The 26,787-nt window shown below is 48.3% G+C and overlaps 1 protein-coding gene across 3 annotated transcripts in view; it reads right to left on the bottom strand.

Annotated features, from left to right (window-relative positions):
* The window catches only part of ZNF423 (zinc finger protein 423), a 370,693-nt gene that overhangs the window by 279,534 nt on the left and 64,372 nt on the right, over positions 1-26,787 (bottom strand). For all 3 annotated transcript variants that reach the window (XR_005453022.1, XM_038754397.1, XM_038754398.1), the window contains one exon: positions 19,874-19,933. Coding sequence is in view for 2 of the 3 variants with exons in the window: in XM_038754397.1 (XP_038610325.1) it covers positions 19,874-19,933 (60 nt within the window). In the remaining variant the exon portion in view is untranslated. The remainder of the gene's footprint in view (positions 1-19,873; positions 19,934-26,787) is intronic.

Raw genomic sequence — 26,787 nt, 5'->3', positions numbered from 1 at the left:
GAACACTGACTGAAAAGCACTGTTTTATGGGCTCTGCATATAGTAAGTGCTCAATAAATACCATTGATTAATTGGGCAGCACAATAAAGATAGTAGGCACAATATCAATCAGTCAATCAGACATAATTACTGAATGCTTACTGCGTGCTGAGCAATCATTAAGCACTTGGAAGAGAATGCATACTACAGAGTTGGTAGGCTTGTTCCCTGCCCACAATGAGCTATCAGTCTAGAAGTGTGTATGCATGAGGATGTTGATGTGTTGGGAGGAGTGTATAATAATAATGATAATAATGATGGTATTCGTTAAGTGCTTATTATGTGCCAAGCACTATTTTAAGCGCTGGGGTAGATACAAGGTAATCAGGTTGTCCAATGTGGGGTTCTCAGTCTTTATCCCCATTTTACAGATGAGGTAATTGAGGCACTGAGACATTGGCACACAGCTGATAAATCATACAGCTGATAAATGGCGGAGCCAGGATTAGAACTCACGACTTCTGACTCCCAAACCCATGCTCTGTGTATGTATATGAATAAGGGTGTGAAGCTATGTGTTCTGTGTACAGATGTGGATATGGATATTGGTAGGGTTTGTCTGATTATGAGGGTAGGTGTGTGCGTATGTGTTTATGGTGGGGGTGTAGAATGCCTAAATATCCAATCTGCAAGCAATCAAATTGGGGAACTAGTTTAGTCTGGTAACATGTTCCCATCCAATCCCACTCATTCTCTTCCAATCATGTAATTTCCTACAAGAGGCCTTCCCTCATTTCCCATATTTACCTTCCCTCTGTATCACTTCTGCACTTGGATCTGAACCCTACCCCCAGCACTTTTTTCTAGGTCCCTCTACTCTCCCATTTCCCCTCTATCTGTAATTTATTTTAATGTCTGTCTCCCCCCTCTAGATCGTAAGCTCCTTGTGGACACAGATCATGTCCACCAAGTCTATTGTCTCGTACTCTCCCAAGTGCTTAGTACAGTGCTCCGCACACTGCACGCACTCAATCCAAAGCATTGATCGATTAGCTGAAGGGATGAGCAGTAAATGAAATGTCAGATTCACTGGATTAGCTTAGCAAGAGACAAGAGGAGCAGAGACAGAAAAGTCTTGCCCAACTCAGGTAAAGGGCCCCTGGAAAAATCACTGCTCTTCATTTATGTTTCGTCAAAGTCAGTTCCGGGCTGGGTCCCCGGTTTCCTCAGGCACTTTAGCAATGATGGGAGACAGTATCCTAGATCCTAATCTATCAACCAGCTAAAGGGTACAAAATCAGTCAAGCTCAGCAAATCATCATTTTCACTACTTCCTCGGGACTTGCTTCTATTTTGTTCTGTAAGCACTGTGCCTTCCTCATCCTGGAAAGTAAATATTATTAATGAGATATTGACAGTTTCCCATCATTTGCTACTTTTTGTCCAGCCTCATCCCAAGAAATGTCCTTAAACGCGTACAGTATAATAAGGAGACGGTCGGAATTTAGAAGGTTTTTTTCTGAAAGCCGTTTCATTCTCTCACATAACCATTCAACCAAGCCCAAGACGTACACCTTTGGCTGAAAGATAAAAACAACATAGGGAAAAAATCAGTGCATAGTTACACTCTATCAGTTTCTCTCCAAGTGAATCTTCTTCTTCTACCTTGTCTTCAAACGACAGCAAGAGCCTTAAAAACATACACAGATACTACACAGAGAATCACACTGTGACGATGGTTTCCTTTATACGAATGAAAATCTCCAACTGAGGGAAAGAAATATGCCTACAGATCCCTTCATTTCATACTAGCAAATAACCTGCTTAAAGAACGCTGTGGCTGTAGACTGCAATGAGTGTGAAGTGAGAGAAAAACATAGAATGAAAAAAGTCCCCAAATTGTCTCTTTTTTGGCTCAGGAGAAAATGCAGAAAAAGGTTCTTCAATCAATCGATTGATGAACCGATCATAATCACTGAGTGCTTACTGTGTGCGGAGAACTGTAGTAAGCACTTGAGAGAGTACAAAACAAAAGGAGTTGGTAGACACGTTCCCTGCTCACCAAGAGCTTAAGAGTCCAGAGGGGGAGATGGACATGAAAATAAATTAAGGATGTGTACATAAGTACTGTGGGGCTGAGGGTGGGATGGATGAAGGGTGCGAATCCAAGCGTGAGGGTGTTTCATCTTCACAGATGGAACGGAAAGTTTTCAAGGCAGAACCAGACTCCTTTCCCCGGGGCAGTGAGAAAGCACATGTGCGTGGGTGACCAGGTGTTGACACTCTCTTGTCATTTCTCTGCAGCTCAAATCAGTTCTGAGCCCCACCCAAAGTGAATCAGCCATAGTAGAAAGCCTCTTTTCCCCAACCTCTCAAGGTTTCCAACAGGTGGGAGGGCCCACGGGTGGGAAAAGCACAGGAAGAGAGTGGCATTTGTCTGGGTGGCTTCAAGCCTGTCCAATGGGACCTATCATCTGTTCTGAGGTGTCTGCATTAATTAATTAATTCATTCAATCGTATTTATTGAATGTCTACTATGTGCAGAGCACTGTACGGCTAAGGGTTCTAAACCTGGCTCTGCCACTTTTCTGCTGTGTGACCTTGGGCCAGTCACTTCACTTCTCTGGGCCTCAGTTACCTCATCTGTAAAATGGGGATTGAGACTGTATGGGACAGGGACTGTGTCCAACCCGAGTTGCTTATATCCACCCCAGCTCTTAGTATGGTGCCTGGCACATAGTAAATGCTTACCAAATACCATAATAATAATAATAATAATAATTATTATTATTATTATTATTATTACTATTATTATTACTAAGTACTCGGGAAAGTACAGCAATACAACCAGCAGGCATATTCTCTGACCATAGCAAGTCTGCCAGGCCTGTGCCCACTTCCTGAGACCCTAATGCCCCCTCTGGAAAGAGGCAGTTGATGGCAGATGGAGGAGGAAGAGAGAAAGCTGGTTTCCCTCCCCTTGCTACCAGATGAGGGTGGACTGTCAAGGCTCTGGACTGATGGGCAAGTATGAGATCAAGAAAACGAGGATATGAAGTCACTTCCGCCGGGCAGCCAGCAAATGTAGCCCTTCGACGACCCAGCTAGTGCCAGGCCACTGAAATATCAACAAGCCCTCCAAGTAGCCCTGACCCATCAGACTCGGAAGACTGGAGGGATAGAGCCCTGCTCAAATCAACCCAAGTCTGGTTCGAACGCGGGCTGGGCCGTCACGCTCGACTTGAATGTAATTTTGACTTTCATTCCTCCATCTTTTATTGCTAATTAATTTGGGTGAAAATGTCTTTACAATGAAGCTGACGCCTGTTCCTCCCCGCTGCCTGGGATCCAATTTCATTACGGCGGAAACTGTGTTGCCAAAATGAGATATTCCCTACTTTTTTGGTACTGTGCCCTTGAAGGCATCTTATTAGAAAAGCCCATTTCTTAATTAACATTTTTGATCTTTAATCCATTACACGTCCCTTTAATCCCATATGGAGGGGTCCCTAGCCCAACTCCTCCATCCAGCCGAGGGTTGCACGAGGCTAGAGTAATTTCAGTGCTGGGGGCTCGCTCACAGCTGGACTCCGCCAAGATTGTCTGTGGGCTCCTAGATGCCGTCTCTGGCCACACAATGCAGATTTCCCCTCGATTTTTTTTCTTTTTAATCAGAAATGATAGGAATACGCTAGTTGGGGTCGAGCAGAGCACCACCCAGGAGTGCCGCTTGCTTCATTAACCTCCACAGCCCATCCCCGTCTCGACTGCGGGTCTGAGAGGAGCCGCGCTTGGCGTTCCGATGACATTTGCGGACAGCCCACGAGAAGTGTGGCACTCACTACCATAAATGTCTCCCTGCTTGGAAGCCGCGGCCGTCTCCAATCCGATAGGAAACGGATGTGGCGAATGCATTCCAATCGTTGTTCTTCAGCACATGCTCTGCACCCAAGCATTGCCTGTCCCCCAAATCCTTCCATATATTAAGTGAAGACAAGTCAACACAACCGAATGTATCTTGGAAGACATTCCTGCCTATGAGGGTTGTTCAATCTGGAAATGGGTTAGACACGCCTCTGGGTTTGTTTGCTTTTTTTTAATGGTATTTGCTAAGCGCTTACTATGTGCCCACCGCTGTACTAGGCACTGGGGTAGATTCAAGCCAGTCAAGATGGACACAATCGCTGTCCATGTGGGGCTCACAGTCTTAATCCCCATTTTACAGATGAGGCAACTGAGGCATAGAGAAGTGAAGTGATTCACACAGCAGACAAGTGGAGGAGCCAGAGTTAGGACAAAGGGACTTCTGATTCTGTGGCCCTTGCTCTATCCACTAGGCCATGCTGTGTTTAGCAAGAAACACATTCCTCTCTCTACTTCCCTTCTCCCTCCCCACCACCCTCTCCCCAATCCCACCCCAGTACTGGGGTAGGTTTAGAATCAGAAGTCAAGTGAACTAGCTAAATTGACCTCCCCTGTCCCTCCCAGCCCTCTGACTTCCTGAAGCGGGGGGATGGACAATCATAAGGTGTGCTAGCTTCAAATCCACCCAGTCCACAGGCCCTCTGTGCCTGGGGAATCTGGGAAACTGAGTCTTGGATCTCATCCGGAGTGAATGCCCCATTGGGACAAGTGAGGTGGTACCCATGAATCCCTCCTGCTCTTTTTTTTCTGGGATTCCTCATTTACAAGGCTCAAATTAGCCTCTACCTGCCAGTACCCTCACAGGAGGAGGAGGAATAGGTCATCCTTCTTTTCTTATCATTAAAGCTTTTTTATTGGCCCTTTTCTCTCCAGTTTGGAGGAATTTCTTTGTCTATCGGGTAGAAAATCTTCTCCAGAGCCTCCCACTAGAGCGTGCAGTGAGGGAAATCCGATCTCACCCTCCAATCACCTCAGTAGGGGTAGGCGGAGGTTTGGGGAGGTCTTAGAAACTGCAACTTCTCCTGGGTCTTGGTCCTTTGAGCTGAAGTCGCTTCTTAAACCTGTCAAGGCAGACCCAAACAACCCTGGGTCCCAGTCCAGGAAAATCTGGAGCTATTCTGAGATCCCCAGCTCTCCCTTGCCTGATCTGTTTCCAAATGGCTGTTTGGGGAAGGAGGTGGGCAGGGAAAGGAGAAGAAAAGGGAGCAATATCATCGGAAAAAGACCAAGAGGAAAAATTAAAGAAATGTAAGTGACAGCTAGAAGGGAAATGCATGGTTTTCTTTCTCTTGGCCCGGGCTCAGTCTTCTTCCATTCAAAAATCTCTGAAGATCTGAGGATTTTTTATTTTAAACCGCACCGAGACCCTCTCAATCTTTCTGGGTAATTTACTGCCAAGCACATATTGCAAGCCCATCAGCCACTGTAAATCCTTCCCCAGGCCACCGTCCCTCCCCACAATCAGGACACCCATCTCGGCCGAACCCCAGAGACCCGCGAGCAGATTTATAGAGCAGCGCTTGTGTCCCTGACAGATGTCAGCCCTACCCAGGGCTCAGGGAGAACATTCCTGAAGCTGTTGATTCTGAATAAAATATCATGTTTTCCATCTTCCCGTTTTCTCATTTCCCCTTTGTAAGAACAATCATAGTAATGATAATAATGATGATAATAATAATTATTATTATTATGGTATTTGTCAGGCACTTCCTATGTTACCAAGCACTAGACTAGGCGCTGGAGTAGGTACCAGGTAATCAGGTCAGACACAAGTCTTTTTCCTTAAGGTGTGTAGGAGAAACTCATTCAGAGAACCCAAGGCCCTCAGATATCTGGGTGGACCTGTTAGGCACTCCGGTAGCTGGACGGAAATGTCTGTGTACAGACAGAGACACTCCCATCCTGGGCGGCCCCCCTGCCTCAGGGAGTGATGGGAAATGACCATCCGCAGTTGCCTAGCCCAGTGGACCCACTATTAACTATCTAGTGGTATCCGTTAAGTGCTTTTTATGTGTCAGACAATATTCTAAGCGCTACTTCAAAAACCAAGAAACACGTGGCCCATGAAAAGCCAAATGCTTGTAAGGCAGCTCGACTGCAAACCGAAAGAAGTGGAGGAGAATGCCGTGGGGTGCGATTGGGTTTGGGGATGAAGCCTCACTAGAGGAAAAGCTGTCTGCTGAGCATGAGGACCTGAGGGAATGCCTGAATGGACAGGATGTCTGGCTGTGGAGACCCGAGTTTCCACACCCACGAGTAGAACGGCTACTTTGTTTCTCCACAGAAGCTCTGGGGAAGAGAATGCATCATTGCCACTGGCTTGGCTTCAGATCCACTTGGGTAGTCTGGGACACAGTGTGGCCTAGAGGAAAGAACACGGGACTGAGAGTCAGAAGGCCTCCACTCTAGTCCCTGCTCCATGACTGTCACCTAACTGCCCTCTGCTTCAGTTTCCACATCTGTATGAGAAGGGTGAGATACCTCATCTCCCTTCCTCTTAGAAGGTGAGCCCCACAGGATCTGATTGTCTTGTATCCACCCCAACGCTTAGTATAGTGCTTGGCACAGATTAATCTCCCTGACTTTCCCGTCACTGTAGTCAGCACTACCATCCCTCCCGTCTCACAAGCCTGCAACCTCGGTGTCATCTTTGACTCCGCTCTCTCATTCACCCCACACATCCAATCTGTCACCAAAACCTGCCCATCTCACCTCCGCAACATCGCCAAGATCCGCCCTTTCCTGTCCATCCAAACCGCTACCTTACTGGTTCAATCTCTCATCCTATCCCGACTGGATTACTGCCTCAGCCTCCTTTCTGATCTCCCATCCTCCTGCTCTCCCCGCTTCAGTCTATACTTCACTCTGCTGCCCGGATTATCTTTGTACAGAAATGCTCTGGGCATGTCACTCCCCTCCTCAAAAATCTCCAGTGGTTGTCAACCTTCGAATCAAGCAAAAACTCCTCACTTTTGGCGTCAAAGTTCTCTATCACCACGCCCCCTCATACCTCACCTCCTTCTCTCCTTCTACAGCCCAGCCCACACACACCACTCTGCTGCCACTAACCTCCTCACTGGGCCTCGTTTTCACCTGTCCCGCTGTCGACCCCTGGCCCAAATCCTACCTCTGGCCTGGAAGGCCCTCCCTCCACACATCCACCATACTAGCTCTCTTCCTCCCTTCAAAGCCCTACTAAGAGCTCACCTCCTCCAGGAGGCCTTCTCAGACTGAGCCCCCCCACTTCTTCCTCTCCTCCTCCTCCCCTCCCCATTGCCCCTTCTCTCCTTCTGCCTACCCCCTTCCCCTCCCCACAGCACTTGTGTATATTTGTACATATTTATTACTCTATTTATTTTATTAATGATGTGTGTATAGCTGTAATTCTATTTATTGTGATGGTACTGACACCTGTCTACTTTTTAGTTTTGTTGTCTGCCTCCCCCTTCTAGACCGAGCCTGTTGTTGGGTAGGGACCGTCTCTATATGTTGCCGATTTGTACTTCCCAAGCACTTTGTACGGTACTCTGCACACAGTAAGCGCTCAATAAATACGACTGAATGAATGAATCAGTGAATGGCATTTCATAATGAGCACTTACTATGTACGGGGCACTGAACTAAGTGCTTGTTCAGTGCCTGGGAAAGTACAACACAACTGAGCTGATAGACCCAATCCCTGCCCTGAAGGAGCTGACAATCTAGTGAGGGAGATGGACATTAAAATAAATTACAGATAAGAGAATCATCAGAGAATAAGGATATGTACATAAGTGTTGTGAGGCTTGGGATGACGTGTTCAAGGAGGCCCAAGTACACAGTTGACACAGAAAAGAAGGTGAATAGGGTGAGGAAATGAGAGGTTAATCAGGAAAGGCAGCCTAACCTAGTGGAAAGATCACAGGCCTGGGAGTCAGAGGACTGGATCCTAATCCCACCCCTGCCAACTGCTTGCTGTTTGACCTTGGGTGAGTCCCTTAACTCCTCTGGGCTTCAGTTTCCTCATCGTGAAATGGTGGTTAAATATCTTTTCTACTTAAATTCTGAGCCCCAGGTGGGACAGGGACTGTGTCCAACCTGATTAACATATCTACCCCAGCACTTAGAACAGTGCTGGACACATAGTAAGTGCTTACCAAATATAGCAATAACAATGGTGATGACGGTAACAGTGATAATAATAAAGGCTTCCTGGAGGAGATATGATTTTATTAGGGCTATGAAGATAGAGAGAGCTATCGTCTGCCGGTTATGAAGCTGGAGAGAGGTCCAAGCTGGAGCGAGAATGTAAGCAAGGGGGTCGACGGTGAAGGAGGGTAAGTCAAAGCACAGTAAGAAGGTTGGTGTTAGAGGACTAAAGTGGGTGATCTGGATTGTAGTGGGAGATGAGTGAGGTAAGGTAGGTTGGGGAGAGCTGAATGAATGCCTTAAAACTAATCGTAAAGTTTCTGTTTGATGAGGAGATGGATGGGCAACCATTGGAGGGTTTTAAGGAAGGGGGAGATGTGTGCAGAATTATTTGTTAGAATAATGATCCAGGCAGCCGAGAAAAGTATGAACTAGAGTGAAGAAAACAGGAGGCAGGGACATCACCCAAGAGGCTGATACTGCATCCCCCTTTCCTTCTTCATCTTATCTGTAAATTATTTTAGTATATATCTCCCTAGCTAGACTGCAAGATCCTTGGGGGCAGGATCTTGTCTACTCTATTTGATTCATACCTACTCTACTGTATCATCCTAAGTACTTATTATTGCACTCTGCAGACAGTAGGGGCTCAATAAATGTGACCGATTGAGTGATTGATTGATTGATTGATTGAATGAGGGCTTTATTGGAGGGCTTGTAGGGGGCAGCCCTGGTTACAGTTGCTTCACAGACCAGGGAAGAACAGGCCTGTAAGATTTCTCCTTTAGAATAGCACCCAAGGGACCATGAAAGAAAACATACTGATGAATAATATTTGGGGAGAAAAAAAATAAGGTTCCCTTCCAGAACATTTGATTCTGCCCTGCCTCTTTCCTTCCGTCCCTCCCTCCATTCCCCCTCTGCTCCCCCCAACCACTTCATCACAACCACTGCACTTTCCCCAGAGGGATGAAGCCTAAGAGCACCAGGTTAATGGTAAAGGAGAGGGGCTTAACCAAGGGCCAGCTTGAGTGAGGCTGAAGGAAGGGAGGGAGGCCATCGTTTGAGAGCCCCTTCCCTGTGCGCCCTGGGAAGGCCTCACTCACACAGGGAAAAGTGGGTGAGAGAAAAATCCGGAAGGCCGGAGCCATAGGTCCCTCCTTGAGCTGGGGGATTGAGTGGGAACCTACCTCTTGCCTTGAGGTTTTCACACACCCACCACAACAAAAGGCGGGAGAGAGTCTGCCCCTCTGTGGGCTCCAGGCTCTGGGCTCCAGGCGGGCGGCAGCAGAGGCTCCCTGTCGAGCCCCCCTCTCTCCCTCGGCTCCCTGCCCGCCGCCCCGGCCGGGCCCGCCGGGAGGAGATCCCCTGCCTCGCATTTCCTGCCCTACAGTGCCAGAAGCCACGGAGCAAGCACAGGAAATAACAGGCGGCCCCAGGGGCCTAGCCCACTGCAACCACCATCTCAGGAGCCATCCGGGAGAGGAGGCAATCCATTTTAGAAGCTTTGTTTCAGTTTCTCTGAGCATTACCCATGCTCCAAGAAGCTGCTTGAAACTAACAAAGCTTTCACAGCAGCTGTTTGGGCTTCTTCCTCCCCACAGCCCCGATCCCTAGGGACCGGGCCCAGGAGTCCTCGAGCTCTTAAAGGGCCAGTGCAATTAGGCAGGTGCAAGGACGGCCAAGGCTGCATTCAGGGGAGGGATATTAAAGACAGGGGCTGAAATCTGAATGCTCCCTCACTCTCCTTCGCTCTCCGGGAGGGTGGCGAAGCGGCGGGAGCCAGCCTCCCTCCAAAGGCCGCTGAACCAAAGGCCCCAGGGGTCCCGAGGGAGGGCCTGCTCGGGAAACCGAGGTCAGATGCCTTCCCAGGCTGTCCAGCCCGGGGAGATTTCCTTCTGTGCAGCCTTCCTTGCTCCAGATGTCATCAGGGAACAGACCCGTCTTCCTGCACAAAGCCAATTTAAAGAAACAAAACAAGGTCACGGGACCTAGGGCCCAGCCGCCTCGCCTTTTGCGGGCCCTGAATGAATGCGGGTCGAAGAGCCGGTCGTCCGCGGGTCTGGCAGGGATCGGGAGAGGAAGGACAGACCAGGGTGGTGGACCGCGCTGCTCTCTGGCATCTAAGGAACGGCCCGGCAGCCGGAGCAGAGACCGCATGCCGGCCAGAGCAAAGGGAAGGACTTCCCAAGCTCCTCTTGGGCCAGAAAGCCGCAGGCTCCGGGTGTGGAGTGCTCAATTTCCCAGCCCAGAGCTTTAACCTGCCGAGGCCAGGTTTAACCAGGCCTGGCAATGGGCAGAAAGAGCGTGGGTGAGGGAAAACCCTGTCCATCCAGCTCCACGGAAGGGTCTGGCTTCCAATCCCGTAACCTCCAGGGCAGGGGCGGGGAAACGAGCAGGGTGAAGGGGGGCTATCCAAGTCAGGTTTTAAGCAGCATTCTCAGTCAGCTGCCATCCTTTGCCTCTCACTTAAATCCGCTCCTGCTCTCAATCGTCCTCCCTCTACTGCTCCCTTGACCGACAGTGATGTCATCATAGAGGCATAGCAGCAGCAGAGAGGTGGGTGAGCAGCACACTCAAACCTGGGGTGCCTGCAGGAAGACTGGAAAATAAAAGGGTTTTTGCCATGGATGATGCAGCAGGGGCTAAACAAGGAGAAGGAAGGACATGGGACAGACAACTTTTTTAAAAGGTGGAATGGTTGGGAGGGTATTTGGGGTGTGCAGCGGCTGGAGAGTCAAACAATGGCATTTCCCCAAGATCTGGCTGGGCATTCCCTTAAAGCCCAAGTCCAGAAAGCAGAGCTTCTACTATGTGAAAGTAAGAGAGAGTCTCAAAAAGCAATGCCAACTACAGAAGCCCAATAACTAGAATGCTGCCTGTAATGAGGGGACCTTTCAGAAGTAAGTCTTTCCAAAGCAAAGTAACTGGAGAGGAAATGAAAGGAGAGGGGATAGGAGAGGGGCAAGAAGGAATGTGAAAGAGAGGGCTATAGAAAGAAAGAAAAAGGACTGATGGAGACTTTTAGAAAACCCCAAAATCACACACATCCACATGTGCACACACACTTGTGTATGCTTGCACTCACACATGCATGCGCACGCACACACTCACACACACACACACACACACACACACCCCAGACAATTAAAAGAGGAAGCAAAAGAGAGTACTAACCCAGCATGAGGGCCCTGAGCTGGCAACCTACCAATTCCTGGGTTTGAAACCCTGCCAACTGAATTGCATATGGCACAAGGGCAGGGGGAATGGAGGGTTGGGCGAACTAAAAAAATGCCCTTGTCCTCTTATGGTATCTAGTCCTGGTCCCTGGCAATGCTTCTTCCTCAGGCTCTGACTGACCAGGGCCTCACCAGCCCAGGGTTCAAAACCCCCTCTACCATCCTGAGGACACTAGAGAGGAAAATTCTGCTCCTAACATTGAGCTCCTTTAGAGAGAGAGAGTGTGTGTGTGTCTTCTCTCTCTCTCTCTCTTTCTCTCATTAGTTCCTTGCCTCCCATTCGCCATGGTAACTGACCTCCCAGTTTTCCTTCATTCAGCTCCTGTCCACCACCTTCAGGTTATTCAAACTCACCTTTCTGGGCTCTCCCTGGAACAAAAGACCATCCAGAATGACCTGCCTCTGCCCTGGGCTGAGAAAGCAAGACAAAAAGCCTCATGCCTTTCAGTCTCCCCAACTTCCTGGGACACTCGGTGTCTGCCCCACACCAAGATGATCTGCTCCCCCAGGCCTCTCGACTTAGCTAATAAGAAACTCCCCCAGAGGATCCCGTATAAAAATGCATTTCAGAAGTCTTTAAAATGCCTGGAAATCTAATGTATATTTAGTAAGACTTTCCTGTTTCGTTAAGACATCCCCAGTCCCTCATGGAGAGGATGGATTGAATGGAGCAGCAGCCCAGCCTTGGAGCCGGAGTTTCTTTTTGTCTCCAGATAGACTGGGGAGGGGGGTGGGGGGAAAACTTCATCCTTGAGTGCTCTCCCTCCCCTTGCACCCAGAGGTCTGTATGTGGCTATTAAGAATGAGCCAGGTCTGAGGGCACAGGCCCAGGGTCAGCACCTAGCATGGTTTTCAGTGCTCCGAACATAGTAAGCACTCAATAAATACTATTGAGTGAATGAATGAATCAATCAACAGCACGTCTGACCCCTGCTGCAGCCTCTTCCCATCCCAGGGGTTGCAAGCCCAGGTACTTGTGGATACTCATGTCGGTGTGCACATGTGTTCATGTGTGTGCTCATGCTGGTATGCGAGTGAACTCATATGTATGCACCTATGTGCTCAAGCTGGTCTGGATGTGTAAAGATGCATGTGCATTCTGTGTGCATGTGCTCATGCTGGTGTGTGTACTTAGGCATGTGCATGTATGTGTCCTTGTGTGTGTGTGCTTGAGGGTGGGTGTGTGTGCCCAAGACTATGTGAGTCCTTCCATTTTCCATTCCTCCCCAAAGCTTGTATTCAACAGGACCCTAAGGATTCCATGGGACTACAGCTGGAAAGTTGCTTGGAGGCATTTTCATGGATGGTGTTTGTGCAAATGCTCAGGGCCAAAGCTCTTTGGAGCCTGGCTGGCCGAGTCCGGCGCCAAGAGAGACCCATTCTGGGGCTCTGCTCAGACAGGAGGTGGGACCAGAGGGAAACGGGCCCCAAGCTGGGGCCAGGGATAGGCGATCCCGGCTCAGCCCCCACCAGATGTGATGCCCCATATCCACCATCCATTCATTCATTCATTCATTCAATCGTATTTATTGAGCACTTACTGTGTGCAGAGCACTGTACTAAGCACTTGGGAAGTACAAGTTGGCAACATATAGAGACAGTCCCTACCCAACAACGGGCTCACAGTCTAGAAGGGGGAGACAGACAACAAACAAAATATATTAACAAAATAAAATGAAAAGAATAGTAAATATGTACAAGTAAAATAAATAGAGTAATAAATCTGTACAAACATATATACAGGTGCTGTGGGGAGGGCAAGGAGGTAGGGTGGGGGAATGGGAAGGAGGAGAGAGAAAAGGGGGCTCAGTCTGGGAAGGTCTCCTGGAGAAGGTGAGCTCTCAGTAGGACTTTGAAGGGAGGAAGAGAGCTAGCTTGGCGGATGTGCAGAGGGAGGGCATTCCAGGGGAGGACGTGGGCCAGGCGTCGATGGCGGGACAGGCGAGAGAGGAGGTTAGGGGCAGAGGAGCAGAAGGTGCAGGCTGGGCTGTAAAAGGAAAGAAGGGAGGTGAGGCAGGTGGGGGCGAAGTGATGGAGAGCCTTGAAGCCGAGAGTGAGGAGTTTTTGCCTGATGCGTAGGTTGACTGGTAGCCACTGGAGATTTTTGAGGAGCGGAGTAACATGCCCAGATTGTTTCTGCACAAAGATGATCCGGGCAGCAGCGTGAAGTGTAGATTGAAGTGGGGAGAGACAGGAGGATGGGAGATTAGAGAGGAGGCTGATGCAGTAATCCAATAGGGATAGGATGAGAGATTGAACCAGCAGGGTAGCGGTTTGGGTGGAGAGGAAAGGGCGGATCTTGGTGATGTTGCGGAGGTGAGACCAGCAGTTTTTGGTGACGGATTGGATGTGAGGGGTGAACGAGACAGCAGAGTTGAGGATGACACCAAGGTTGCGGGCATGTGAGACGGGAAGGATGGTAGTGCCATCAACAGTGATGAGAAAGTCAGGGAGAGATCAGGGCTTGGGAGGGAAGATAAGGAGTTCAGTCTTGGACCTACTGAGTTTTAGATGGCAGGCAGACATCCAGATGGAGATGTCTTGAAGGCAGGAGGAGACACAAGCCTGAAGGGAGAGAGAGAAAGCAGGGGCAGAGATGTAGATTTGGGTGTCGTCGGCGTAGAGATGATAGTTGAAGCCGTGGGAGCGAATGAGTTCACCAGGGGAGTGAGTGTAGATAGAGAACAGAAGGGGACCAAGAATTGACCCTTGAGGAACCCCTACAGTAAGGGGAAGGGAGGGGGAGGAGGAGCCCGCAAAAGAGACTGAGAATGAATGGCTGGAGATATAAGAGGAGAACCAGGAGAAGACAGAGTCTGTGAAGTCAAGGTTGGATAGCGTGTTGAGGAGAAGGCACAACACAGTCCACAGTGTTGAAGGCAGCTGAGAGGTTGAGGAGGATTAGGATAGAGTAGGAGCCATTGGATTTGGCAAGCAGGAGGTCACTGGTGACCTTTGTGAGGGCAGTTTCGGTGGAATATAGGGGATGGAAGCCAGATTGGAGGGGATCGAGGAGAGAATTGGCGTTGAGGAATTCGAGGCAGCGGGTGTAGACGACTCGTTCAAGGAGTTTGGACAAGAATGGTAGGTTGAGAGGGAATGGGGTCAGAAGCACAGGTGGCCAGAGTAGCACTTGAGAGGACGGAGGAGATCTCATCTGAGGATACTGATGGGAAGGATGGGAGAGTAGCGGAGAGGGTTGAAAGCCGGGGGGTTGGAGAGGAGGAGGAGTGACTTTGGAGAGCTCAGACCTGATGGAGTTAACCATCTTAGGCTTTCCCAAGAGATACTGTGTCACACACGTGTTTGCCCAGCACGGTATGCCTTTACCCAGGGTTTGGGGGGATCAAATGGTCCCAGCAGCCTACAGGGACAACTTCACAGGGACAACCATATACCTCCTTCTAGGCCCCCGCTACATGCACATTCACATACACACCCATACCCGTGCGTATATTCAAACACACCTAAGCTTTGTTGAAGTTCAGTCCAGCCCAGGGCCTACCAGGCCAGGTTGGGATGGATGACATCAGCTTGGCCTAGTGGAAAGAGGCCAGGCTTGGGAGTCAAAGTATCTGGGTTCTAATCCAAATCTGCTAACTGCCTGCAGTGTGACCTTGTTCCCTCCTCCTCCTACCCTCCTGGGCTTCAGAAGCCAAAGGGCCACTCAGCTCCTACCAGGATGGCATTTGTGATGCACAGTTTCCAAAATAACTAGGAGTAGGGAAAAAGGAAGGCAAGAGAGAGAAAGAGAAATAGAGAGAAAGAAACCTAGAGACAGACAGAGATATAGAGACATTGAGAGTAATTGAAAGGCAATACAGTGGGAGGGAGAGAGACAGAAGCAGAGAATTTTCTAAGTAAATGCATATTCATTCACACCCACAAAGAGGAGAGGAAGGGACAGAATTTAGCTAGCTGATCTGTGTTTTGACACCACAATAGAAAACTTTTCATTCACCGGGGCATTTTTTAAGTGTCCTTACCCGCAGGTGTTTTTAGCTAAGATGGGCTAGCATTCTCAGATCAACAAATCCAATCCAGAGAGTTTTCCTGCTTAATGTTCTGTCTGGCAATGAGTCACTCACCTAAAAGGGGTCACCACCATGTGGCCATGTAGTGTAGAATGGAGAGTCTATTCATTCATTCATTCTGTCATTTATTGAGCGCTTACTGTGTGCAAAGCACTGTACTCAGCACTTGGGAGAGTACAATATTAAAGACTTTAAGCGTGTTGTGGAAAGGGAATGTATCTGTTATATTGTACTCTCCCAAGAGCTTAATACAGTGTTCTGCACACAGTAAGTGCTCAATAAATGTGATCGATTAACAGTCATGGTTGACTTGTCAGAACGAGTCACGCCTGGTGGCACGGCGTAGTGGGGGTGGTGAGGGGCTGTTGAACTGCCCTGTGAATTGGTGGATCTTCTGCCCTCGCCTGAACGTTTCTAAATTGACCATCCCTTGGAGAATTCATTTGCTTAAACGGCTTCAACTATCACCTCTATGCTGATGCCACCCAAATCTACATCTCAAGCCCTGATTTCTCTCCCTTTCTGCAGTCTTGCACAGTGCTTAGCACATAGTAAGCACTTAACAAATACCATCATTATTATTTCCTTCAAGACATCTCTATTTGGATGTCCTCCTGTCACCTCAAACTTAATACGGCTAAAACTGAACTTCTTTATCTTCCCACCCAAACCCAGTCCTCCTGCTCTCTTTCCCATCAATGTTGATGGCATCGCCATCCTTCCTGTGTCACAAGCCCGTAACCTTGGCACTGTCCTTGATGCCTCTCTCTCGTTCCACCCGCATATTCAAGCCATCACGAAATTCCGTCAATTCTACCTTCGCAACCTCCTCCCCTTCCTCTCTGTTCAAACTGTTACCACATTAATGCAAACACTTATCCTAGCCCACCTTGATTATTGTATCAGCCTCCTTGCTGACCTCCCTGCCTCCTGTCTCTCCCCACTCTAGTCCATACTCTCTTCTGCTGCCCAAATCATTTTCCTTCAAAAACATTCAGACCATGTTTCCCCACTTCTCAAGAAACTCCAGAGGTTGCCCATCCACCTCCACATCCAACAAAAACTCCTCACCACTGGCTTTAAAGCATTTACTCACCTTGCCCCCTGCTACCTCACCTCGCTACTCTCCTACTACAACCCAGTCTGCAGATTTCATTCCTCTAACCTTCTCACTGTACATCAATCTCATCTATCTCACTGCCGATCTCTCGCCCACATCCTACCTCTGGCCTGGAACGCCCTCCCTCCTCATATCAGACAGATAATTGCTCTCCCCCACGTCAAAGCCTTATTGAAGGCACATCTCCTCCAAGAAGCCTTCCCTGATTAGGCCCTCCACTCATCTTCTCCCACTCCCTTCTGCACTGTTCTTACTTGCTCCTTCATTCATTCTCCCTCCCATCCCTACAACACATAGGTAAATGTCTGTGATTTATTCATTTGGCTATTTACTTATTCATATTAATGTCTTTCTCCCCATCTAGACTGTGAGCTTGTTGAGGGCAGGAATGTATCTGTTGTTATACTGAACTCTCCCAAGCAGTAATTTGCATACAGTAAGAGCTCAATAAATACATTTGAATGAATGAATCCCAGTGAGTCCCCTCTGAGCAGCCCCGCCTTGGATACAGGTGCTTAAGGAGGCAACCCTAGGGTTCCTCTTCCAAGGGGGGGGGGGCGGGCGGGGGGTACCAGAGGAGAACCTGACTGAGAACTGAGGCCAGTAGTGCCATGCCCACTTTACTGAAGTCCTGCATCGGGAGACTCAAAGTAATGCAAACCAGAACATCATAAAGAACAAAATGAGAGTGTTTCAGCCGGGGACCGAGGGACCGGTTTCCGAGGCAAAGCCCACAGCAATGTGTAAGTCCACGGTGCTGCTCTGCCATATAGTCCAGCTTTTTATGGGTCCTCTCCACGGCTCTCCAGCTCAGCCCCACTGCAGGAGCTCTGCATCTCCACCCACCATGCCGCACCCTGGATTCCTCTCCTCACAACAACCGTGGCTGCAGAAGTGCCAGAATCCACCTGACTCCCACTTTGGAAGCCAAAGGAAAAGCGCCAGCAATTCCTGCTCCCTGAGATACTACAGCATGGTCTAGTGGATGGAGCATAGGCCTGGGGATAACAGGGCCTGGATTCTAATCTTCGCTTTACCATTTGCCTGCTCTGTGACCTTGGGCAAGGCACTTCACTTCTCTGGGATTCAGTTTCCTCATCTGTAAAATGGAGATTCACACTTGTTCTCCCTCCTACTTAGACTGCGGAACAGGTCTGTGTCTGACCTATCTTTTACCTACTGCATGCTTAGTACAATGCAGGAACAAAATAAACATTTAATGCATACTGCAATGATTATTATTATGACCGCTTAGTACAGCTCTTTACACATAGCAAGACCTTAATAAATACAATTGCTGCTGTTGCTGCTACTACTATCACTTCTGCCTCCAGCCTATGTGACTTTTAACAGGTTGTTTAACCTCCCCATGTCTCGGTTTCCTTGTCTGCTAGAAGGGCTGATACATTTGGTTCTGAACCACATGCCTTGCAATACCCACGTTTAGGAAATCCGTGTCATCACCGTATATTCTCTAATGCAAGTTCTCTCCAAAGCAATTCTTTGTTGTGGAAAGAACCCTCCCTCAGAGCATCCTGCCCAACAGAAGTGATAAAAACATGGGATAAAAAACTGAGCGTCCCTTCCGCTGCCTGCTCAAAGCTTCCCAAGAAGATCAATCCTGCAAGAGCTGCTGCCATGAGTAGATGAAAACTCTCCCTGACCACGATCTGGGCTGGTGTGCAGTTTCACCGCCTTTCTCCCAAGCTTTAGGCCTATTCTGATATCCCATCATGCCTCAGTTCCAAACCATCGGCAGTTTGGTGGCAGGAAAAAGAGGAAAGGAGAGGGAAAGGAGGAGAAATCTCATCCACAGCCTGTTTAGACCTTCAACGTATTGACTGGCACCTTCAAAAAGCCTTGAAGTCGCCACTGGAATGCCCACCCCACCCCCACTCCAGAGTGCCAAATCCTCTAAATTGAGATTCCCGAGCACTCACCCCGGGTATCCTGCTCCGCGGCAGTTGGAGACGGAGGTCAAGCAAGAGAGACAGCAAGCTGCAGTCTTCATGCACCGCTGGCTCGAGGCACACACAAAGGGCCCCTTCGCCAGCCCAGCCAGACGGAGCGGCGGCAGCAGGAGGCTGGGCCGCCATTCTGCAGCTCCACCCGCCATCGGCTCACAAACCTCGTGGACTATCCGGCAGGTCAGCCCTCGACAGTACTGCCAGCCTCTCTGCCACGTCTCCGCTGCAGCTAGGACCAAAGGGGTCTCAGAGGTGCCCGTCCTGAGAGAGCTTGCCCCGAGGTTGGTTGTCCCTGGGATGAGACACCCTCCCCTCCCTTCCCCCATCCCAGCTGCTCCAGCTCGGAGGGATGTCGGGGGCTGGGGGATCTGTCCCGGCTTTCCTCAGGAGGAGCTGAGTGTAAGGGCGGGGCTGTAAGTCCAGTTGGCCATCTCACACAGCTACAGAATTAGCTGGGGGTCCTTAGTGCCTTCCAACCCATCCATTCCCCTGCCTCCAGCCTCAACTAATTAAAACACACACACACACACACACACACACACACACACACACACACACACACACACACACACACACACACACACACACACACACACACACACACACACACACACACACACACACACACACACACACACACCCATCCTTCATACTCAAAGAAGAGGCCACTCTGACAGCGTGATTCATCTATGGGTGCGAGTGGGGCTGAAAAGACCGATTCAGAACCCACAGTCCCGATGGCATTTTGTACACACAAAGACTTTATTAGACAAAGGAGTGATGGGTGAGCAAGAGAAAGGGGTCCCTTTATGCTATACCTGCACATCAGTTAGCCCTCCAGAAAACGTAAATGAAACTCACTACACCAAAACCAGGGCTGCCTCCTTTCACCATATCAGTAAGCTCTTTTTTAAAAATCTAATAGCCTGGTCTCTCTCTGTCTCTCTTTCTGTCTCTCTCTTACACACACACACACACACACACACACACACACACACACACACACACACACACTCTCTCTCTCTCTCTCTCTCTCACTCACTCACTCACTTAAAAGAATGCCCATCCTCCCAAAAGTGTGGATGAATCCACCTGGTCTGTTGGCATTCTACGATTCCTTATACAGAGGAAAAAATGTATGTATTTTCATTTAGATCAGAGTTTAAAATTCCTATTAAAGTGGCTCTTACATAATTAGATTGGAATGAATGTGCAACGGTGCCCGATGCAGGGAACTTCAAAGCAGTTCCACTGAAGAAATCACAACCCATTTCAATGTGCCCACAAGAAGAAAAAAAAACAGCCCTCTGGAGGATAGGAGTATATTAGTCTCTGTATGTAATAGATTTTATTGACCATATGGAACTGATATAAAAATTGCATTGCAGTGGGTAGCCTTGGATTTGAGACAGGAATGTGACACACAGAATACAGTTTCCATAACAAGCCTGGCAGCTTTCTGAGAACCAAAGGGCTTTTTACCTGACTGAGTCACTGCCGCGTCCCAGGTCAGAGTGAAGTCCGAAGATTCCCCCTCTTCGACTGAAAGAAAAAGAGAGACAGAGCCTGTGATTTCTGGAGGCTGACAGCTGACTGAGAGGCCCTTGGAGCTACCCAAGTGGAGAGAGGGAAGGCAGGGGGCTTTATAAAAAAAATGATTGATGGGAAATCAAAGCACCCGCAATTTAGCCAGGCAGAGAGAGCCCTGGTGCCAAGACAACCTCACCGGGGCCTATCTGCAATTCTAAATTATATATATATATAAATAATTAAGACAAATGCTGGCATCCCAAAGCTCTCCGCAGCCCTAGGTCCCTCTCCCAATTCCATAGGATGTTGGAGTGGAAAAAAATTAATCAAGAGAAAAGAGTCAACGGTGCTCAGGTGCCGGAATGCCAGTTTCCTAGAATGGAAGCTTGCCTCCAGACTGGAAGCTCCTTATGGGCAGGGAATATGTCTGCTATATTGTTCTATTGTACTCTCCCAAGAGCTTAGTACAGTGCTCCACACACAATAAGTGCTCAATAGAAACGATTGACTGATTGGCTGACTGAAGGGTCAGCTAAGTCTTCCCGAGGCTCTGAACTGCCTAGGTGTTGTTGTTCCTAAAATGTAATGCTGCAGCAGTAAAGATGGGCCCCCGAGGCAGGATTTTGCACAAAGCAAGTAGCAACAGACAGGGGAGGGACCCCTCTTGACAAACACACCTATCCTTCAGCCCTTGCAGCCTGGCTTCTGAAAACCAAACTGCGGCAGCAGCCAGGGAATACAAAGGGGCAGAACAAATCACACAGTAGACGTAGCATAAAATAAGCTTGTCTCTAGACCGCAAGCTCATCTCCAGACTGTAAGCTCGTTGTGGGCAGGGAATGTGGCTGTTGCTCTGCACACAGTAAGCATTCAATAAATACAACTGAATGAATGAATGAATGAATGAATGAATAGAAACATGCAGCATGGCCTACTGGAAAGGGAACAGGCCTGGAGCCACACAAAACTTGTTCTTCACTTGGAGTTATCAGAGGATGCTTCTCACATCGATACAATCCTCCTTGTGTGTAAGCAGAGCTCCTTGTGTGTAAGCAGAGCTGGGCGGGAAGAGTAAAGCCAGCAGAATCAAACTGACCAGCTTTGTTTGTCTTTGCCTCAGGCTGGGGGTCTTTAAAACACTTTCCAAATGGAGGATGGATGGATGATGTACACACACACACACACACACACACACACACACACAAACACACCATGAAACTGGCAATTAGTTCTATAAACTTTGGTATGTCTATTCATGTATGATAACTGTTATTTTACTTTCACTAGTGACATCAGTATCCTGATGTCAGTAATAGAGCAACAGAAATATGTTTCGGAACTACAGATATTGCTTTTAAAATCATTTATGACAATACTGGTTCCCAAAGCTAGCCTTGTGAGTACTGAGGCAAAAGCCCAGAGATAACCTGAATTAAAATTACTGAAACATGAAGCAAATTGATGCAGTCTTTTAGCTTGTACCAAAATGTTTTTTTTCTACTTCAGGCTGTGCGGCTGCTATTTTGGAGGGTTGGAGGTTGTCAATCAATTGATCAATCAATCGTAATTATTGAGTGCTTACTGTGTGCTGAGCACTTAACTAAGTGCTTGGAAGAGTACAGCACAATATAACAGACACATTCCTTGCCCACGATGAGCTTAAAGTCTGGCGGAGGGAGACAATAATATAAATAAATAAATTACAGTGCTGTGGGGTTGGGAGGCGGTCGGGGGGAGGGGTGCATGGGAGAGAGAATAAAGGGAGCAAGCCAGGGTGACACAAAATGGGAGTGGGAAAAGAGGAAATGAGGGTTTACTCAGGGAAGGCCTCTTGAAGGCGATGTGCCTTCAATAAGGCTTTGAAGGTGGGAAGAGTAATTTCTGTAAGATATGAAAAGGGAGCATGTTCCAAGGCAGAGGAATAACGTGGGCAAGAGGTCAGGGGCGAGAGAGACAAGATTGAGGTACAGAAAGTAGGTTGACATTAGAGGAGCAAAATGTGATGGCTGGGTTAAAGTAGGAGAGTAGCCAGGTGAGGTAGAAGGGGGTAAGGTGATGTAGTGCTTTAAAGCTGATTGTAAGGAGTTTCTGCTTGATGAGAAGGTGGATGGGAAACCACTGGAGGTTCTCGAGGAGTGAGAAAACCTGGACTGAACGTTTTTGTAGAAAAATGATCCAGGGAGCAGAGTGAGGTACAGATTGGAGTGGGGAGAGACAGGAGGCTGGGAGGTCAGTAAGAAGGCTGTTGAGTAATAAAGGCAGGATAGGATAAGTGCTTGGATTAATGTTGTAGCAGTTTGGATGGAGAGGAATGGGAAGATTTTAGTGATGTTGTGATGGTTGACCTGACAGGATTTAGTGATAGATTGAATAAGTGGGTTGAATGAGAGAGAAGGGTCAAGGATATCAGCAATGTTACAGGCTTGTGAGACAGAAAGGATGGTAGTGCTGCCTACAGTGATGGGAAAGTCAGGGGGAGGACAGGATTTGAGTGGGAAGGTAAGGAGTTCCTTTTTATCATTATTTTTATTTGGCTGCTGAAGTAAATCCTGCTTCATCACTGAAAACTCTGCCATCATTGCCATCCACAGATGGAGACCTGGGAACTAGGGGAGAATAGTTTGGTCTTCTTTGCTATTTTCTTCAACATCAGAACACAGACCTTGCCTTCTGGGAGATTTTGAAGATTTGCATCTTATAGTACTAGAGAACTCAAATGCACCCCAACTTTTGTATTTCTGGTTACAAGATATCCATCCACTAAATAAATGTGCTCTGTTTTTTTCCTCCCCTCACCCCACCAAAAGAAAAAAAAAAGGAATCAGAAAAGCTGATTTGAGGTAAGCAGAAAGAATAGCCCCAGCTCGTTGTGGGCAGGGAATGGGTCTGTTCACTGCTATATTTGTACAGTGCTCTGCACAGAATAAGCGCTCAATAAATATGACTGACTGAACAGCCACTGGTCATCTGTAAACACATCTGACTGAGAAGTCCAGGGGAAGTCCTGTCCCTGATTATTTCAAGAAAGCTCTGCACATAGTAAGCGCTCAATAAATACGATTGATGATGATGATGATAACTCTCTCTCATATATTGGGGTGGGATGGGGTGGGGTGGGGTGGGATGGGGTGGGTGGGGTGGGATGGGGAGGCAGAGAGCAGAAGCAGAGCAGAGGAAACGGAGCTTTGAATTTCCTCAGAGAAAGACGGATGGTGCCCGGTTAGAGACAGATTCACGTGGGGCATCATTACGGCCAGTTTCGTGATGCTTCACCCTCATGCCGACCCAAACTACCCCAGGAGCCTTTTCTCCCAGCAAGAAGGCCGCTGGGTCCCTTGCCTTGCGGCTCCAGTCTGAATGTGTTTTCCTGCAGCTGCTTTTCTTCCCTCAGCTAATTTCCCCCCCTCCATGTTTTTTTTTTTAGAATAAACACACAATCCTTTATAGGATCAATGATGAGAAAAGTAATAGCCAACCCCCTCCAAGAGGTATTGTTATATCTGACTACTGTGCGAGGGAACAGGTTTTCTTTTACCAGCAGAACAGAAGTTCAAATTGGTCTCTTCAACAATAAGATAACTGGCAGGGGAAGTGGGGGGAAAAAAAGAAGCTCCATCAGTTTGCTCTGTTTGAGATGGGTGCTTGCTGTGGGCCTGTGAATCCATCCAGGCAGAGCGTGCTCGCTGGCATCTCAGCCCAGCCTTCCCCGAAATGGGATTCGCCTGGGTCACAATGGACTCTGTGGATATGAAGCAGTGTGGCCTAGTGGATACAGCACAGGCCTAGGAGTCAGAAGGATCTGGGTTCTAATCCTGACTCCTCCATTTGTCTGCTGCATGAACTTGGGCAAGTCACTTCACTTCCCTGGGCCTCATTAGGAGCAGCTCATGAGGAGCAGCGTGGCTCAATGGAAGGAGCACTGGCTTTGGAGTCAGAGGTCATGGGTTCAAATCCCGGCTCTGCCAATTGTCAGCTGTGTGACTTTGGGCAAGTCACTTAACCTCTCTGTGCCTCAGTTACCTCATCTGTAACATGGGGATTAAGACTGTGAGCCCCACGTGGGACAACCTGATCACCTTGTAACCTCCCCAGCGCTTAGAACAGTGCTTTGCACATAGCAAGCGCTTAATAAATGCCATTATTATGATTATTATCATTACCTCATCTGGAAAAAGGGGATTAAGACTGTGAACCCTGTGTGGAACAAGGACTGTGTCCAATCTGATTAAATTGCACCTTTTCCAGCACTTAGCACAGAGCCTGGCACATAGGAAGTGCTTAACAAATACCATTAAAAAACCAAAGAACAAAACAGATGAAACATTTCATAGAAAACCCGGCTACTGACTAGATCCAAGTCCTCCAGCCCTGACACTGATCTCAGGACTGGCTGTGCCCAACATCAGCTTTCCCTTTGCTGGGTGTAAATCCTCTGGGCAGGGAATGTGTCTGTTATATTGTTATATTGTACCCTCCCAAGTGCTTACGATAGTGCTCTACACACAGAAAGTGTTCAATAAGTACCACTGATTGATTGATTGGTTCAGCAATATCCCCCCACCCTCCCCGTGGGTTTGTGTTCTCAACTAATAATAATTAATAATAATGATTGTGGCATTTGTTACACACTCACAATGTGTCAGGTGCTGTGCTAAGACATTGTCAGGTCTCACAATGGGCTCACAGTATAAATAGAAAGGAGAACAGGTATTGAATGCCCATTTTGTAGATGAGGGAACTGAGGCACAGAGGAGTGAGTGACTTGTCTGAGGTCACACAGCAGACGTGTGGCAGAGCCGGGAGAGAACCCAGATCCTCTGACTCCCAGGCTCGGCCTCTTTCCATTAGGCCATGCTGCTGCCCAACCTAATATTGTCTCCACACACAAACGACGATCATGTCGTCCCGTCAATGGAGTCGTAAAGACCTTCAACCTCTGAACTTGGGCCATATGCAGTCTGCATGCCCAGGTGTGTGTCCAGATGTGAGAGGGTGGGTGTGCGTGGGTGAGTGCCACTGTGGTGGGAGCGGGGGCAGCCCTGCCTTATCATTCTGGGTTCAAGAATGATGCCTGCACATGGCCAGCCTGCAGAAGTGTATAAGAGTACCCACCCCCTTCCCCAGCCACCAAGTCCACAAGCAGTTGAGAATCAGTGCAGGCTAGTGGGAAGAGCCCAAGCCTGGGAGTCAGAGGACCTGGGTTCTAATCCCAGCTCTGTCACTTGCCTTCTGCATGACCTTGGGTGAGTCACTTCCCTTTGCTGCAGAATGGGGATTCAACACCTATTCTTAAGAAGCAGCCTGGCTCAGTGGAAAAGAGCCCGGGGTTTGGAGTCAGAGGTCATGGGTTCAAATCCCGGCTCCGCCAATTGTCAGCTGTGTGACCTTGGGCAAGTCACTTCACTTCTCTGTGCCTCAGTTCCCTCATCTGTAAAATGGGGATGAAGACTGTGAACCCCCTGTGGAACAACCTGATCACCTTGTAACCTCTCCAGCGCTTAGAACAGTGCTTTGCACATAGTAAGCGCTTAATAAATGCCATCATAATTATTATTATTATTCCTCCCCTTTAGACTGGGAGCCCAGAGTAGGGCATGGACTATCTCTGATCTGACTGTACTGAATCTACCCCAGCACTTAGCACAGTGCACATAGTAAGGATTTAACAACACCACACACCCATTCCCAAATCTATAACCATCCACCCCTCACACTGGGTGTGAAAGCATTTGCCACCATTACCCAATCCCACCTATGTAAGCACACCAAGTGTGTGTAAAACGCACCCCTCAGCCCAGAGGTTTTCGGGTCCGGAGGAGGGTCAGAGTAGGTACCCCATTCACTTCCCTCAACACAAACTTCCCTCAACCTTCCCAGGACAGCAAATGAAGGTCAACCTTTCCCTGTCATTTATTTCATTTTCTTTTTGTATACTGCACTGAACCGGAAACACTTATACCAAACAGACAAACGGCTTTTATTAACAGGGGAAAAAAAATTGTTTTCCAGGACACAATGGGCAAAATCATAAATTGGCTCCAAACAAGGACTGGACACTTCCATGCCTGCCATTTAATTACAGCAATAATGCAAGCCCAGAAAGCAAGACTATTGTTGTCTCCAGATTCCAGCAGGAAGAGCCCCTAATAAACTACAGCACCTGACAGAAAGCTACACAGGCACTTCAAACGCTATGGATTTGTAGCACGAAAACATGAAAGAGAAGAGAGGGTGATAGGAAGGAGCAGCTACTGAAGTTTCCCAGCTGCCTCGGGCTGTCTTTTCACCTCCAGATGATGGAGGCCCTGGGACTTGAACTCCCCAGGAAATGGACAACACAAAAAGATGCAGGGTATTCGCTTTTCTCTTGGAGATGGCTTGGTGGTGGTCCCACCTGGAGATAGGGGCAGGCCAAGTAGAGAAATCTCTTTCTGGGAGCAGGAAGAATCTCTTTCTCTTTCCGTGAGTGACTCAGTATCCCCCTTTCCCAGGGCTGGAATGAAAAGTGAAGAATGGGCAGAGCTTAACCTGAAGATCTCAGGTGAGTCTGCTGCTGCCTGGACTGGAGAAGCAATGGTATCTGCTGACCAGGAATCTACAAAATTCTGGCCAGGAAGTTTTAGGTTTTTTTAAATAGTATTCATTAAGCGCTTACTGTGTGTCAAACACTTTTCTAAGCACTGGGGTAGATACAAGTGAATTAAGTTGGATGCAGTCCCTGTCCCACATGGGGCTCACAGTCTAAGTAGGAGAACAGAACTGAGGCACGGAGAATAATAATAATAGTAGTAGTATTTGTTAAGCACTTACCATGTGCCAAGCATTGTTCTAAGCACTGCGGTGGATACAAGGTAATCAGGTTGGAC

This window comes from Tachyglossus aculeatus, chromosome 11 (genome assembly GCF_015852505.1).
Source record: "Tachyglossus aculeatus isolate mTacAcu1 chromosome 11, mTacAcu1.pri, whole genome shotgun sequence".
In the NCBI taxonomy this organism is placed as follows: domain Eukaryota; kingdom Metazoa; phylum Chordata; class Mammalia; order Monotremata; family Tachyglossidae; genus Tachyglossus; species Tachyglossus aculeatus.
Note: the sequence above shows the minus strand (reverse complement) of the source record. Positions and strands in the feature narration are given on the sequence as shown.